Source organism: Takifugu flavidus, chromosome 7 (assembly GCF_003711565.1).
Source record: "Takifugu flavidus isolate HTHZ2018 chromosome 7, ASM371156v2, whole genome shotgun sequence".
Lineage (NCBI taxonomy): Eukaryota > Metazoa > Chordata > Actinopteri > Tetraodontiformes > Tetraodontidae > Takifugu > Takifugu flavidus.
In genome coordinates this window covers 8,135,917-8,152,477 of record NC_079526.1, presented here as the reverse complement: position 1 = coordinate 8,152,477, position 16,561 = coordinate 8,135,917, and the positions used below count along the sequence as shown (strand labels likewise).

The following is a 16,561-nucleotide window of genomic DNA, read 5'->3' as shown; positions in this document are numbered from 1 at the left end:
CAGAAATCTGTGCACGCCCGAGTCTTTGTATTTGTGTCATCAGTCTGATTTGTTTTGGGGTGGGTTTAACACATTGAGCCTGTGAGCAGACACCCATGAATTTGTCATGACACACCCAACAATAGGTATTTGATGTAATCAAACAGCACAGTGTGAAGCCCCTAATTAGATTTGTCTGTGAGATATATTGTAATTTGGTATCACTGTAATTATGAACTGAATGGTGAACTGTCTGTAACGGAATCAAATTAGCCTGCACAAGACGAGTAATATGATTGGGAACAGGGAGAAATCAATACAGCACTGCCTGTCATCTCAACGTTGACCTGAATCCTGCCTGAATGTGGATCTTGGGGGAATTCTGCTTAATTCAATATAAGGGAACTAACACTCTCCTTGTCCCCTCCACAACAGCCGACAACAGCTCTGTCTTGATTTAGGTGGCTGGGGCCGAGCTGCAGCTCCGAGCCGCTCTGCAACCTGTTCTGATTGTAAGAAATACACGCTGATAAATCAGGCAGCACACATCAGCTAAAAACACAACGCCATAGATTTGTTCTGAAGGTAGAGATGGATTTAATGCTGCTCCCTGTGTTCAGGCTCTGAAATGTAGTGCTTCTCCTATGGGTCACAGTCACTGTCATGGGTGCAGTCCGCCCACAAAGTCTCAGCCTTGGTGGCGTTAGAAGCCATCACCTCAGTGCCTCACTCTGATGAATGAGGACAGGGTGGTGATTGTTACTGATGTGTTGGCAAATGTTCAGTAAAGACGTAGTTGTAGGCTGATTTTGTAAGCCGGTGCATACACATACACAGCCAACGGTTGTAGCTCAACTGAGCCCTGTAATTGGACTCTTGTAATTGTCCAAGTACCCATGCATGGCAGCGGGATCCAGTTATTTTTGAAATCATCCCACAATCGCTACCAAAGGTGGTGATTTACACTCTTTCGGCTTGTTATTGGACCTTTTACGGCCAAAGGCCACAACAATAGCCTAACAGCAACCGAGCGCTTAAAACCATAGATATTATTACACATTTGTACATGGCACTGTATTTTGTGTGCAGGTGAGATACTGTACCTCCTTTCCCCTCCACTTATGGTGTTAAACGTGCCACTTGACTTCCCTGGTGAGGATTTTGTGCAGCGCTCGTGCAGAACATTTTGGTCCAACTGGTCCTCATGGTTGCAGAAGAGCAAATTTCAGTCACATTATCAACTAACGTGTTTACATGTTTGTAGATCTCGTGTCAATCTACTAAGTTGTCAGGATTTAGTTCTTGTTTCCTTTTTATTTCTATGAATGCTACGATAAAATGAAATGAGAAGTAATCTTTCAAAATGTTGAAAATCAATCAGACAGGCAAGAAACCTGAGTGCAGTATTCAACACATGACAATAGCTTAATCAAATCAGACTGAGAAACCTGAAACCCAGAAACATTTAACTTGAAGGTAGTCAGCACCATTGAATCCTGGTGCTTTCCTCAGGTTTGTGGTGGAGGGGGCCTCTGTTGTCCGTCCATTTTCCCTCTTTGAGAAGCGCCACTCACTGATATTAGCCTGATCAAGCAGAGAAAAAGGACTGCCATTCAGCTCTTTGTTTGAGGGGAAGTAGCCATGTTTTGTTGTTTTACTGACCACTTGACATTCCAATATATTCCACAGGACTTTCCATGACCCCTGATAAGATCCTGATGAAGGTGCTCTCCTGTTATAATAGCAGATGTTTTCTTAATGTTACATCTTTCCAGATAAGATTAAAAAAGGGTGGCTCACACCACACATCGGTAATCAGAGCTGAGAGAAAAGAACGCCTCTATAGCCAAGGACAGCCCAATGTCAAGAGAATCAATAAGTCTGCCCCTTTCTGAGCTCAAAGCCCCTTTTTTTACCCTTCAATCAGATTAAATCTGTGTTTATTATCGAAGCAGGTCTGTAAGAAACAAAAGGCAGGAATAAAATAACATTTATTTCATTTGTCTGGCTCCAGTGTGCACTCATGCTTAATCATCCTTTGGTTTGTATTGTACATGTGAGATTTTATTTCAAATATTTCCAGTTTTACCAGTCATATTTGAGGGAAAACAAAAAATTAGCATGAACAGAAAGACCAAGACATTTAACTGCAGCAGAGGGACCCTATCCCTGCAGAGCTCCTGGTTACTGGGAAGCACTGGCAACAGTGACTGGGGCATGATGTCTTTAACATGCACCTACTATGATATATTACACAGCATTGTAACATCCCGGGCTGCATCCTGATTCCCTCCACTCTGTGTTGACATCTACTTAATTCTCATGGGATATGGTGTGTGTTGGTGTGTGTGTGTGCGTGCGTGTGCACAGAGGGAAATCATTCCTACCCTGAGAGGAGGGAAAAAGCTATTCAACAGAGGCGCCCATGGTGGCAAACCCATTTCCAATAATGTCCTCTTTCTGCAACAACAATTGTGTTTAACCCCAATGCCTTCAGCAGCCCACTATTTGTCATCCCACCTCTTCCTGCATCTCCCTCCATGTCTTGACATGTAACAATAACAGGCAACGTGCTGTCCATGCGTGTGCACTGCGGTCTCAAACCAGTGGGAATGACATGGAAACGTCATCTTCGTAAAGCTTCAACTGGTAAATCCACTGCTGTCACTTTAGTGATAAGCCAAAGATTGTTAGATTTTTGTTCATATATAGTCAAGATTATCATTCCTTTCATCATTTGATCTGTTTGGCAGTGCAAACATTCTTTTACTCTTTTTAGCATACCTATTTCCCCCCTCCCCTGCTAATCTTGCCTTTTCTCCCTCGAACTCCCCATGTCACTGCGCTGGCGAGCTGCATGCAGCGGTTATTTATCTGGTCCTGGCGCAGTAGCACGTGTGCACCCGCGCACAAACACGCAGACACAGGTGGAGACAGAGGAAACACACTGAGGTGAGGCTGCAGCTGTGATGTATGTTAATTACAGTTTTAGTCAGAAGTAATTAAGGATTTATATCTAGAGGGACAGCTCAATACACATCCCCCAACACACATTGGCTCTCGTTCTCTCTCTCTCTCTCTTCTCTCTCTCTCTCTCTCTCTCTCTCTCACACACACACACACACCACACACACACACACACACACACACACACACCATTTTAATTAATTCAACTTCAATAAACTTCAAGAGGAACTTGTAGCTTAAATGTATACCCAAATTTGCTCACTGAGAAATTGTTCTGTTTTATGGTGCTTTCAATGTCCTGTCAACTTAAACCAGTTTGATAGCAACATAGTGAGACAGGGTCCATGTTCAGGTAAAATGTGCAGACTGCAGAGAAGGCTGAGCTGATGGTTGCTGGAAGAGGGCGTTGGTTTCTGTTCAACACTGACATGAGATGCAGCTGAACGCATGCGGGAGGTTGGAGGAAAAAAATGACTGCTGTGTGTATGCAAGTGCAAGTAAATGTGTGCGTGTGGCACAGATGGAAAGACTTTCCAGGAAATACTGTGTAACAGGGAGAGGAGAAAGGTGATAATTGCATTTTAATTGCAGTGTTGATGGTTTTAGGCACTGCCAGATGGAGGGTTCTTTACAGATATAAGCACAAAATATAATCAGCTCTCTGGAAAATAAATCAGCTCATAGGTGACTAGTTACCTGCTGAACTGAGTCACTAACCTTGTCTCAAGTCACAAATGATGATGATTAGTTTAGCCTAGTTCATATCCAGCCTAGACCTCTCACACAGCTCAGTGCCCTTCCTCCTTCCTCGGAGGCTGTAATGATGGATGTCTGAGGTCAGGTTACCTCCATTTCATAGTTCATATTTTGCTTTTAATATGTGTGCCAGCAAAGACGCAAGTTGTTTCTGCTTGAAGATGCGTGCACATGTTTCAGAGGCATGATGAATGTTAATGAAACATCCCAGTAAATTAGAGATTGCAATGCTGCATTTCAAATCCCAAATGCTTGGAGTATTCTGCACATGCTGGTTTAACTGGCATGCTGAGACTGGATCAGCTCCTCCAGAGAGTTTATGAGAGTGACCTTTGGTAGCTTTATATCTGTGTGCTGGCTCTGAACCCGAGCTCTCACCTTCTCAGATTAATGAACCAAATATGACTGAAACATAATAGCCACAGTCAGCAATTTTCGAAGTCATTCTCACTATCAGGGTCATCTGTTTTTATAATTTTGACATTTTACAGTGAAGTAACACACAGCCGGCCTCGTCCAGTTACATGAAACTATAAGGAGCCAAAATTTGTATCAACTTTTAAGAAAGCTTCACATTTTTAAGAGAAAAATCAACATTAAGTACACTTAGAAAATACTGTTTAACTGCGCAAAATGAAACATGAAAAGCTTTGTATTAGCAGTACTGTTTCTTCAAATTCTCTATGTGCTCGCTTATTCTATGTACACTCAAGGATTTGTCTCTCAAATATTGTTCACAAATCTGTCTAAATCTGTGTTAGGGAGCCCTCCTTTGCTGAGATAATCCCTCCACCTCACAGATGTGGCATATCAAGATGCTGATCAGACACCATGATTATTGCACAGGTGAGCCTCAGGCTGTCCACAATAAAAGGCCTCTCGAAAATGTTTTATCACCCAGCACAATGTCGCCTGCAGTTGGCATGTTGACTGCAGGAATGCCATCTCCAATGGCATATCAGAAAATTTCTCACTCCATCCAACTGGACTGATGACTGCAGACCAGGTGTAACCACACTAGCCAGGTCCTCCACATCCAGCCTCTTAACCTCCAAGAGACCAGCCACCCGGCTGCTGCTGCTGCAGTCAGTTTGTGTAACAAAAGAATTCCTGCACAGACTACCAGAAAGTTCATCTGAAAGTTCGTCACACACTGTGGACAGGTGTTCTGTTCACGGTTTTCACCAGACAGGGCAGAGACGGACAGCGTGTATGGCATCATGTGGGTGAACAGTTTGTTGTGGCCCATGGTGGTGCTGGGGTAATGGTACAGGCAGGTGTATGGTATAGACAACAAACATAGGTGCATTTTATTGATGGTGTTTGAATGCACAGATCCACAAACATCACCTCTTGTTGCAGCGTGATGTTACCAGGATCTGTACACAATTCCCAGAAGCTGAAAAACATCCCAGTTCTTGCACGGCCAGCAGCCTCACTGGACATCACCCACTGAGCAGCTTCTGTCAATATCCAGCAAGGTTTCACAGCCTTTGAAGGGGAGACGACCAGCGTTCCACAGGCCACAATCAACCTGACCAACTCTAAGCCAAGGAGGTTTGAGACTGACTGTTTCTGACCCCAATACAGTAGAACTGCACATTTTAGAGGCCCTTCATGGTGGCAGCCTGAGGTTCACCTGTTCAATAATCATGCTGTCTATCCAGCATCTGCATTTGCCACATCTGTGAGGTGGATGGATAATCCCATGCTCACCAACACGGATTTAGGCAGGTTTGTGAACAATCATTGGAGGAAATGGGCTTTTACACACGATAAGTCTTGGGTCTTTGAGTTCAGTTCACGAAAATGGGAGCAAAAACAACTTTTGTGTTTATATTTGTCTTCAGTGTAATTCGAAATTTAATTAATTCCAAGATTATACTGATAATAAGATCCCCCAGTTCTTATCATCAGTATAATCTGAGCATTTTACTCAGAAAAAAATAAAGAACAAATGAATAAAATGAAAGCACAAAAGGAAAAAAAATGAATTAATTGTGCTTCTCCCTGTCAAGGTGAAAGCTCCGGCTGTGTGCTTTGTGTGACCCCAGCAGTATGAGTCTGACACAACCAACAGTCCTGTGGCTCTTGACCTGTGGCTGCTCTCTTCTCCCCCTCTTTTTCTCTTTTTCTCCTTTTCTGCTTCTTTGCTTTTTATAAAATGTCTGAGGGAGATAAGGCAGACGTGATAAGCTGACTTCCATCAAATGTTGCCCTGTCGGTGCAGACCCGTACATCACAGAGGAGAATATATTTATGTATCATGTTCTCTTACGCCTGCTCCATGCTCGATAGCAGCCCTGCAGCATAATGAGATACAGAAGTAAAATGCCTGCTGTCTTTAGCTTTCAAACTAATAAAGTTCAAATGGGAGTGGCAGGATCTGAGGTGGTGCCACCAGCCTGTCCGACGTTGGTGCCCATTTTTTTTCTTCCTGGAATAGGCTCGGAAAGGTCATTTTAATCTTAAAACCAGAGTTTTAAAGATTAACTTACATATTAAACCTGCAGCTACTTTTAACCTTTCAATTAACTTTGTGCATAAGCACCTCCTTTGGTGCTTAGCTGACTCTGTGTGTGTGTGTGTGTGTGTGTGTGTGGTGTGTGTGTGTGTGTGTGTGTGTGTGTGTGTGTGTGCGCGCGCGTTAACATACTTAATTTGATTTGTGCATTGGTCACTTTAATAAATGTAGGAATTACAGCAAGATTAATTTTAATCTAGGCTGCTGCCAAAAATCATTGCTATTATGATTCTTTTTTGAGCCCATTGCAGTCATGGATTTCACCCACTGTGGTGAATATCTGGGTTAATTTGCTGAGAAATTACCTGTGTTGCTTGCAATATAAGTGAGCAGCTCAATTTAAAAGCACAATGTCGCCTCACACAAGATGGTCCCAGACTTAAATCCACTGCATGTTCCAAGGCTGGGACCAGGCTGTAATAAACCATAATACCGGTAGCATTGAATTTTTTACACTGGCACCGCCATTTGTTCATCACAGTTATAAATTAGTTAAACTAATATGATGGTCTGTCCCCAACTATTTTCATCCATGAGATTAAAGTAACTTTTCTGTGTTTTGCTTATTAACTATATGCAGTGTCATACATCAAAAAATGTTCTTGTGGTAAAGTGAGTGTGGAGATTCTTGAGTGAAGCTCGGGTCAATCTTCCCAGTATTGACTAGAACTCCAATAATCCCTTTACGGTAGGGAGGAAACATTACATGGAACGCTGCAGCAGCATGCAGCAACTAACTAGTTAACTAGCTTCTCCAGTGGGTGGAAGTGGTAGCAGTCATGCCTGAAAGGGTGTCAGTGATTGTTAATGAGGTCAAGAAAGTCTGGGTAATCACAGAAAGATTACTGGTATTAATCACCGACTGACTGACACTCATTGACAGAGTAATTTTCTCAACATGCCCTCTTGGTGTGAGGTGCTGCCTCTTGGGCCAGTAGGGGGCCTCTGAGGGCTGACAGAGTCTGGGCTGTAAAGTTGATCCTGATTGTATGAGTCCATATGTGTGTTGAGTGTCATTTGACAATGCTAATTCATAAATCATGAACTGCTTCATCTGTAGGATAGCACAGGAGAGCAACATGCTCAAAAGTTAACAGCTAGGTTAGGTTAGCAGGTTATAGCTGAAGCGCTCCCGAATAGGTTCACACAACAGTTATCTGTAATTAGTTAGGTCCTAATGACTTTTATGAAGTCAATGTCAGATGTGAGCAAACAGGCTAACAAAGAGTTAATGAAATGCACATGACAGAGTGTGGCTGTTATTTCATTTCTAACTGTCCCAGAACCATGTTTAGATTTTACTGTCCTGTTGGTCTCGAACCCTGGAGGAGAAATGTATTATTCTGATTAACTGCAGATTCAACACAGACGGGGGAAATAATGACTGCTTAATGAAGAAAACATTAATTGCATGGCTTTATCTGGAGTGATCTTCTTGAGGGAGGCATTCTCTCTTCATTCAAACTGATGTCTTTATTCACTCAGACCTGTTCATGTAGTTTTTATTATCTCTTCTGTTGTGTGGAGACTCCGAGTTACTCCTAGAATGCAGGCTGATTGAACACCAGCCTAATCTATGAGGTTGTTTAGGCCTGAAATAACTAGAAACACACTGAGTCAAGGTGAAGAGCCAAGGTTGGATTCCCCAGTCCTCTAGAGCAGATGTGAAAAACGATCACAGTCTCCTCGTCACGTCCTGAGTCATGGCATGAAATGTCTCTGCAGAACATGGCAGCGCCGCAGCGATGGGGATAAAGTGTCCTTCTAGAGTGTGGGAACATTTGAGCTGAGTCAGACACGAAGGAAATGCAAACCAACTGTAACAGTAAACTTGACAGGAGGCAGCGGCTATTCCTTCACAATCACCCAGCCTGCTTTTGAATGCCGTGAGTTTATTGTGCATTAAACTTTATGGAGCTCTGAGATTAACTGCATTCATCGTTAGTTAAATATCTGCCTCCTGCTGGGTTGTATTTGAGATTTTGCATCTTATATCCCTCCCTTTTGTTTTATGTCCTCGTACTTCATACCCAGAGAATAGGCTTGTGTCCCGTGTGTGTAATGTGACAGCAGTTGATGACAAGCATCCAACAGGATCAGGAACTCCAGAGAGGATGCTCTGAACATGGCCCCCCTCTCAATTTCCTGTCTTATGGGACACAAAATAGGAAACAGGAGTGGGAAATAAACATTTTTTGAGAAGATTAACAGTGTACATATGTATTTGGACATCAACACATGCCTCTTTGCACGTGTGTTCTGTCTGTTTCCGGTTTTTGGCGGCAGTGCAGTGCCTGTCAGGAGGAGCATAATTACATAGCTTTTGTTGACACGTCAGAGTGTGTCTCCATACCTGTGTATAAGTTTGCTTGTGGCTCAGGGGCCCTGTAACAGTATGTCTCTCACATACACAGGTTTGATAAAGTACCTGGTTCCACAGCGGACAAAAACAAAACTCATTTCCTGTCACTGTCTTTGGACCTTGTCTCTGGTTTCATTTCCTGTTACTAAATGTCCTTTTGTTTAAGAGGCCGTCATTGTTATGGTAACAGTGGAGCAGATTATTTGCCATTGTTGCTGAATTACATGCACAGTATCATTATTGTAGCAGGGAGCCTGTGAACAATGACCAAATGTTTAGAAAATATGACAAATTCTATTCATTTAAATGTGCATCCCAAAATCACCGTCATAGCAGCCTCAAACGTTTTAGATTATAATCTGTTGATACCAAGAGTTTCCTGTTATGGTAGATGTCTTCTTTCAATTCTAAGTCAAATTCCCAGCACAAGGTGTGCTGTCTGAAGTTGTAATCCTGTTAATATGGAGAACACGGCTCGGTCATAATCTAGCTGCCTCTACATTTCCCGCGTGCCTCCATTAAACAATCTGCTGTGGTAATGAAAAGCTAATCTGCTTCAGTCTTTACACAGAAAGGCAGAAAAAGGCCACAACAGAATAACAGCGGCTGTAATAACAATGAGATGAGAGTTTGAAATAGAAAATAATGGCTTTTTGGGAATTGTACACAGAGCGTGTTTAAAGAAATGGACCTTTCTGGCTCCTGTAGTTGTTTTCTCTGCCCTGGTAGTCATACCTACTTTTTAATTCAACATTCTAGCTATCAACAGCTTTTCCAATCATGTTCCCAGAGCAAGACATACATTTCATATTCGGCTGCTGTGCGCTGTAATCTGTGGCATTAGCAGTCTAACTATATTAATCCATTTGCACTTTCCTCTGTTGATTAGAACGCATGTGAAATGTGAAGGCTGGTATAGGGCAGGAGTTGCCTGAGGTGGGAGTGAGCGTGTGGTTTCATACCCAGCCATGTCCACATCCAGATCATGATTTATTACCCTCTTACCACACGCACACACAGACACACACACAGACACACACACACACACACACACACACACACACATATCATTAACAGGCTCAGTGATGCAATTTAAAATGCACACATGTGTACACGATAACTGACATTTAGGAGAATGTCTGAAAATTATGTATATATATATACACACACACACATAGTCGGTAAAAATGTTATTTAAGGAATGACAAATTTGGATGTGGCAGAACATTATTAATTTGTTAACCTCTGAAACAAACAAATACATTAAGGTGTGAACTGCTGCTGCTCAACAAGCCGCGACACATGATGTAAGAACAATAATGAGGTGGCATGAAGCACAAAAAAGTGACAGAAGAGTTCAAGCAGTGGGAGAGAAGTCTGCCCATTGTTATGAAAACCCTCTGCCATGTTTCCATGACAACAGCCAAGCTTGACCATGTAAAGTCAGTGGAGAGACAAGATGAAGGACCTGCAGTGGTGTACAACGCCGGGTGCAGAAAAGCCCGAGTTCACTCATCAGAAAAGTGTTTGTGACTCCCGGGACAGGAGAGTAGCAGAGGAGATGGAGCGGCAACAGCTGAAGCACCATCAGCAGACATTTGGGGAGGAGGTGGCAGCCCAGCAGTCCCCCACCCAACATCTTTTCAGGGCGAGGGAGTCATAATGGGAAATCTGTGTGCACCGTATTTCTTTACCAAATATTACTACTGAAAAAGCAAAGTGTGGGGTTTGGCTGCAATGTAATAACCTGCTAATATAATTGACTAAGACCAATTGTGAAGTGGCTGTGGATGAATTTCTAACCCTAAATATGTGATTCCATCTGTTCATGTACATATTGTGGGTATGTCAGTCATACTTATTGAAAGGGGACTCATGTCTGTGTACAGATGTTGTGTGTGGCTTCTGGTACAAGTGTCTGTATGGACGTGCAAACGGTTGTCTAAGCGTGTGTGTGTGTGTGTGTGTGTGAGTGTGTGTGTGTGTGCCAGTTCACACACTTTAATATCCCAACAGAAAAATAGAACACAACAGATAAGAGAGCAGCGGGGAGAGATCAGAAATCCCATACAGTGGAGAGCACTAGTCCATTGCAAGTGTGGCAGAGGTCACACTCAATTTCAAAAAGAGCAGGTCTTATATATTAGAGTCTGGCTAGATGGGAGACCCTCGTGCTCTCTATCATACAGGGCCCATGCTAAAGCACGGCCAGATGTGATCAACATGGACCTTGTGGAAATCTCTGTTCAGCTCAACACTTATTTTGTGGCTACAAGAACAATCGCAGTGCAATGTGTGAAACGAGATCTCTGGCTTCTTTACCTTCATAATCCTTAAAGCAAGAGCTGCTTTCCAGCACTTTTATTCTCTACTTTCTGTATAGGTTTGCATGACAGAATGGCTCAGAGCTCATCCTCTGCAGCCACAACTGAAAATAAGATAATATCTTATTAAATCTATTTTTTTTGTATTTTTTAGATGACCTGGAGATCGCTATGATCACTTTAACGCTTCTTTATTCATTAAATTCTTCTTTACACGGGGCTCCAGGGAGGATTTTTGGCTCGTGTGGCTGGTATTCATGTTGATGTGTTAGTTATGGTATGTTTTGCTGATGATGATTTGCTCTAGTATTCTGAACTGTCACAAATCAGATGAACATAATTTAATTTTTTTTTCATAGTATAATGTATATAATAGTTATGGGTGTGTCTACTGTAACGTAGCTGCTACAATATGGTCATTAATAAATGGAACATAATTCATAGTACGTTCCTGGTTGCTAGATTTGACAGGTGTGATGCTAAAGTCAGCAACCAGCTGGGCTCATAACTGACTTACTGGTTAGCCCAGTAGCGCAGAAACATTTGTTTCAGTTTCCCCTCCCCTTTCTTGCCACAGCACACATTACCACCAGAGTCTAAAGAGTGACCTCTGAAGCTGAGTAGCTACTTGTCACTTTTGGGAGCAGGTGTTTGACAGCGTGATGACTACAATCCTAAATCCAAAGTCACCATAGCCCACAGTGGTGAGAGTGCTATCTGGTTGTCAGTCTGTGCTGTGGTGCAGGCAGGCTAGCAGTCAGCGGTAATTGATGTGAGTGGAGCTGACATCCTGGGCAGAGCGCTTCAGGTTGGTCTCCGACTGGGACCGAGCAGCCCATCATTGCCAGTTATTAAGCAGCTTGCGCTCCGTTGCACTCACTCAGAGGAGAACAGTCTGTCTCTGGGTGTTTACATATGAATGTGTGCATGTGAGAGTGCGGGGCGGTTGGCACAAACTGGGGCTACACTCGGTTTGTGGGGCAGCACCGGGTTTAAAGGATTTCTTGGATCAAACTGGTGAAACAGATGTGCTCAGACCAGAACATATGGCTGTCAGCTGTGCTTAGACTGAAGTCAAAGCAACACTTATTTCCCATTTAGATCAATCAGTAGTTTTTTAACTGCTACATGTCTGCTTCCTGTGTTTATGGAACTTGACAGACAGTTAGCTTTGGTCAGGGTGTAAGGTCACACACTGTTTACAGAGGGGAGCTGCTCTGGACGGGACACTTGACTGGATCTGTTCACAGTTTGTGTCTCTGCCTTTCTGGCTGGTTTGTTGTCCAGTTGGCCCATCTGTTACCTGACTTGATACTGTTGGCTGGTGTGCTGTGCACTGCTCTGTTAATGCCCTGATAAAGCAATCAGCTCTGCAGTGTGATGGGGTTTCTGCCCTCTGCTTTGCTGGGGAGGCGGCTGCCGTCGCTGCTGCTGCTGCTTTAGTTTTGCTGCTTTTAAAGCTGTTGTCTGTTGATGCTAACATGTTTTGTTCGGGGTCATTTGTGATTGTCAGGACAACTTAAGACAAGCATGTGACCAGCAACACATGATCATTTCAACCCTGACAGGAAAAGTAAAAGCAGGTCTGGACCAAAGTCTAAAATGTACAGGTAATTTTTATTCTTTTACCTGAGCACTGGCATGTCCTGTCCATGGCATGTCCTGTCCATGGCATGTCCTGTCCATGTTATGTCCTGTCCATGTTATGTCCTGTCCATGGCACGTCCTGTCCATGGCATGTCCTGTCCTGTCCTCTGTAAAACACAGTGTCCCACATGGCTGCCAGTGCTCCGTCATTGCTTACTAACAAGGGGTTCCCTCTGTTGCCTGATCATGATACAGACCTAATGAATATTAACAGATATATTTTCACTGAGAAGAAAAGCCCAGAAATCCTTCATAAATATTGATGATTTTTCCTGGTGAACCTCTGGAATCTCCACGCTGGTTCTCTGCCCTGCATTCACAACGTCCTATTGTGTCAATGGACGAGGTGAACCTTGTATAACTAGGACCTATTCATGAGGTTTATGACAAGGAGGTGCGAAAGGCTGCTTAATGCGTGCTGAGTCCATACAGTATGTTGGCTGGTGTTAATATTCAGGGCCAGAGCTGGGGCGACCGTGTCCTTTGAAGAAGTGACGGAAGTGAAATGCAGACACCAAGCTTGTCAATGAGGGGAAGGGTGGGTTCCCCCTAATGAAAGCTGTGATGGTCTTTCTCATTGTAAATCACAGAACACTCAGTGAATATTAATGCTGGCACCTGCATTAGCTTAAGGAAATATTCATGGCTGTTCCGGTGCTCAGAGGCACCCCAAAGTGTCTGTGAGTAATCCGATCTGCTCCCAACACCTGTCCACATGGCTAACCCTATTTGTGTGCAGAAATCAGAGCATTACCCTGTGAGCTGGAGCCCAAATCTCTCTCAAATCAGCACGGAGCATAATGTATGCACTCTTTTCATCTATTTTGCAGTGCTAGTAATTGATAGAGAAATAATATGGACTCAAAGCCCCAGTCTAAAAGGAGGACATGTGTGTATACATCCGCATATACACAGAGTGCATCTGGTGCTGACAGATCCAGTGACTCATCTGGGCCTGCTGGAGTGTGAAGAGCCACCACTCGCTCAGAGGAACCTGCAGGTTGCCGTGGTCTGGGTCTTGGCTGCGGATCCCAGACGCTGCTCCAAGTCCTGTCAGTCAGCCTCTGCTGTCCTCCATGGTTGAGAGCGGCAGGACAGCAGAGCAGATTTCTCTGTGTTTTCCTACACTGGCGACGGCAGCGCCTGCCAACACACATCAACACAGTGGCACCTGAAGGCAGTTGACTTTCTTTTCATCACTGTGAGCGGCCGTTTTCTTGGTTGTTTTTGCTTTTACTTCCATGTGTGTGAGGCGGTTGTGTGAGAACAGCCTGTTACCAAAGAAGAAATGAAATCATGGTATTGGTGTTAGAAAGCAGCAGCTCCTTATGATATTAACATTTAAATTGTTTTGCATACATTGTTGAACAAATGGCTTCTTCCTATATTAGTGAAGCAGAGTAATCACTGTAATTGTACTATTTGACAGCATATATTACGTTTCATGTAAATTAGACATGTTTTACAGGTAGAAATCTCACAATCATAAATTCAATGAGGAAAAAGGATCACGATCAGGATTTTTGCCATTGCTCCTGGAAGATGAATATTATTTCATATAATATTATTTATATTATTTCTTTGAATTCACTCTATTGTCGGCGTCTGGTAAGAGTCAGCACATTCCACCGAGTGATTTTTGACTGCTTATTTATTAGTTTGAAAGTGACTGGCTGACTGCTGGCTTTGTTTGTGTGCATGAGCGGTTTTTCCTCTCGCCTAATTATTTCCCGCCTCCATAGGTGGTATGGGGGGGCCATTGAAGCCTGTCAGAGATGCGTTTCTCTCTGTTTTCTGTCTGTTGACACCTTTCATTGTGTCGGTGTTTCTGGCTGTTTGAGGCTGCTGGCTCTCCCCAGCTCTCCCTTACCTCACTTTTCCCCTCGCGAGTTGTTCGAGACTCCAAGGAAATCAACTTTTCTGCTGGAGTTTAGATAAATATCAAAACACGGCGACCCAACAAACAGCAGAGTCTCTTTATAAATGTACCTCATACCCGCTCTCCCTACCGTCTCTTCACTCTGCTCCTCGCTGGCCTTTCAATCCATAATTGGACATTTCCTCTGCTTAGCCCGGTTGGAGTGACGGACAATGCCGCATCCATGTTCTTTGGAGCATGGTGAAGAGAAATAGAGCATTGTCTCATGTAGGCGAGGGAAGCGTGGTCTGGGGACTTATCTAAATTGAATATCTGTCTTGTTTTTTAGGCCTATAATGAGAGTGACACTGTGAGCAGGGGGCTTTGGCACCACTGACAGCCTGCCTGCTTTTGAAAAGTTGACAGATAATATGGAATAGGATACATGAAAGCACCGGCTCGGTGAGGAGATCCCCTCACAGAAGTGTAATATTACAGGAAACAATGTTCGCACCCAATTACGGGAAGAATCTCTGCTCGAGCTACTTTACTGAGTGTTTTTTCTGTGCAGGGGTCGGCTGTCTGGGTACATCCACAGTGGGCACCTTTGAAAAAATACATCTATTTTGGATTGGTGAGCTTTGGGATAAACACATTTTTCAAACGATAACCCTGGTTTATCATTTTACTCCCATTCGCTTTAATAATTAAAACAAAATGAAGACATATTAATAACGCAGCAAAATGTTGCTCTGCATACAACTGCATATCTGGACGACAAGAAAAGTGTCAAGTCAAGCAGAACTTTTCTATTCTGTTCTGTTTTCTTTCGTTTTTCCTTCTGATCCTCTTCATAGACACAATGACACTGCAGTACTAATAGCCCTTTTTCTTGATCTTGTTTTGGCTGGCTGCTTTATCCTCCAGCCAGCAAGATAGAACAGCTAAGATCATTATTAAATTGGCTCGCTCCTTTAACCTTGGCTTCTGATAATGTCGACTTTTAAAGGAAATTAAACTTGGTTGGGAAAGCACTTGAGATATGAAAAGAGCGGCTCAGAGCAGCAGGTAGAGCCCTTTACTGTATCAGCGTATTTTCTCCGTCACTCTGATAAAACGTGCCGTGGTCATTTGTTTCCTCTGCCGCTATCGTATCGCAGCATCATACAGGATAAAGAAAGTTTCTTATGAAATATTACTCCGGCTCAAAGTACATGACCGGGAAGGCTGCTGCCCTCCTGTTCTTGGAAGGGCAGAAAAGAGGCCATTTGAGCTGTGATGAAAATATTGATGTAAAGAAAACATGTCAGTCCAGAACAAGAGAGGGTGTATAATGAGAAGGCAGATGTTCTTAAGGAGAATACTAAGCAATGCTGATGACAGACAGGCTGACAGGCTGGCACAGACCCTGCCACTCAAGAGACCAGGGTGGAGGCCAGGGCCGTCTCTATCACTGTCAGCTGCTCTCTCGCTCTCCTGCTCTTTCTCTCAATCATGTTGTTTGTCTCTTTAAACATCCTCTCATTTATTTATTTTCTGTTTTAAGTCCAAAAATGAAGTCTTTTACACCGTGTGCTTTAAACTTGGTGATGATACCCCAAGTTGCACTGATGGTTCTGATCAGATGGAGTGGCTCACACCCTTCCCCTCCGTGTGAGTTCATAGATTTTGACCGTTTATCTTGGATATATTTGCCCATTTCCGGTTGCTTTTACACATTCACAAATTGAAAACTGGCGATAGATAAAGGTACAAAGTGCGCGCGCCTGACTTCTTGCAAATGAAGCAGCTCATTAACACTAGAAGTACAGAAGGTGAGAATCTCTGCTTGGAATAGATGTGTGAGGTCTTGCAAGTAACTGCAGTGCTACAGCGTCGCGCTAGCATGCTGTGGATGTTTTCCAGAGGTTTTGACTACAGATACGGATAAGTGTATCGCTAACCTGCCAAAACAACCCGACTTTTTGTTTTGCTGATCTTCTCACTGCTCAAGGTCATGTATCTGGGCAGAAGAGGAGAAGAACACCAGCTGTTATATCTCTGGACTAATATGATGGAGCAGCGCCGCGCAGGGGGAAGCAGAGCTATATTTAGGACACTTTGGTTCCGGTGACCAGGGCTCTTAGATCCCACTACAGCCCTCA

The 16,561-nt window shown here is 43.4% G+C and overlaps 1 protein-coding gene across 1 annotated transcript in view; it reads left to right on the top strand.

Moving 5' to 3' along the window:
* agbl4 (AGBL carboxypeptidase 4) overlaps positions 1 to 16,561 on the top strand; it is a 162,879-nt gene that overhangs the window by 28,279 nt on the left and 118,039 nt on the right. The window contains exon 4 of the mRNA XM_057038951.1: positions 14,989 to 15,051. Coding sequence (XP_056894931.1) covers positions 14,989 to 15,051 — 63 coding nt within the window. The remainder of the gene's footprint in view (positions 1 to 14,988; positions 15,052 to 16,561) is intronic.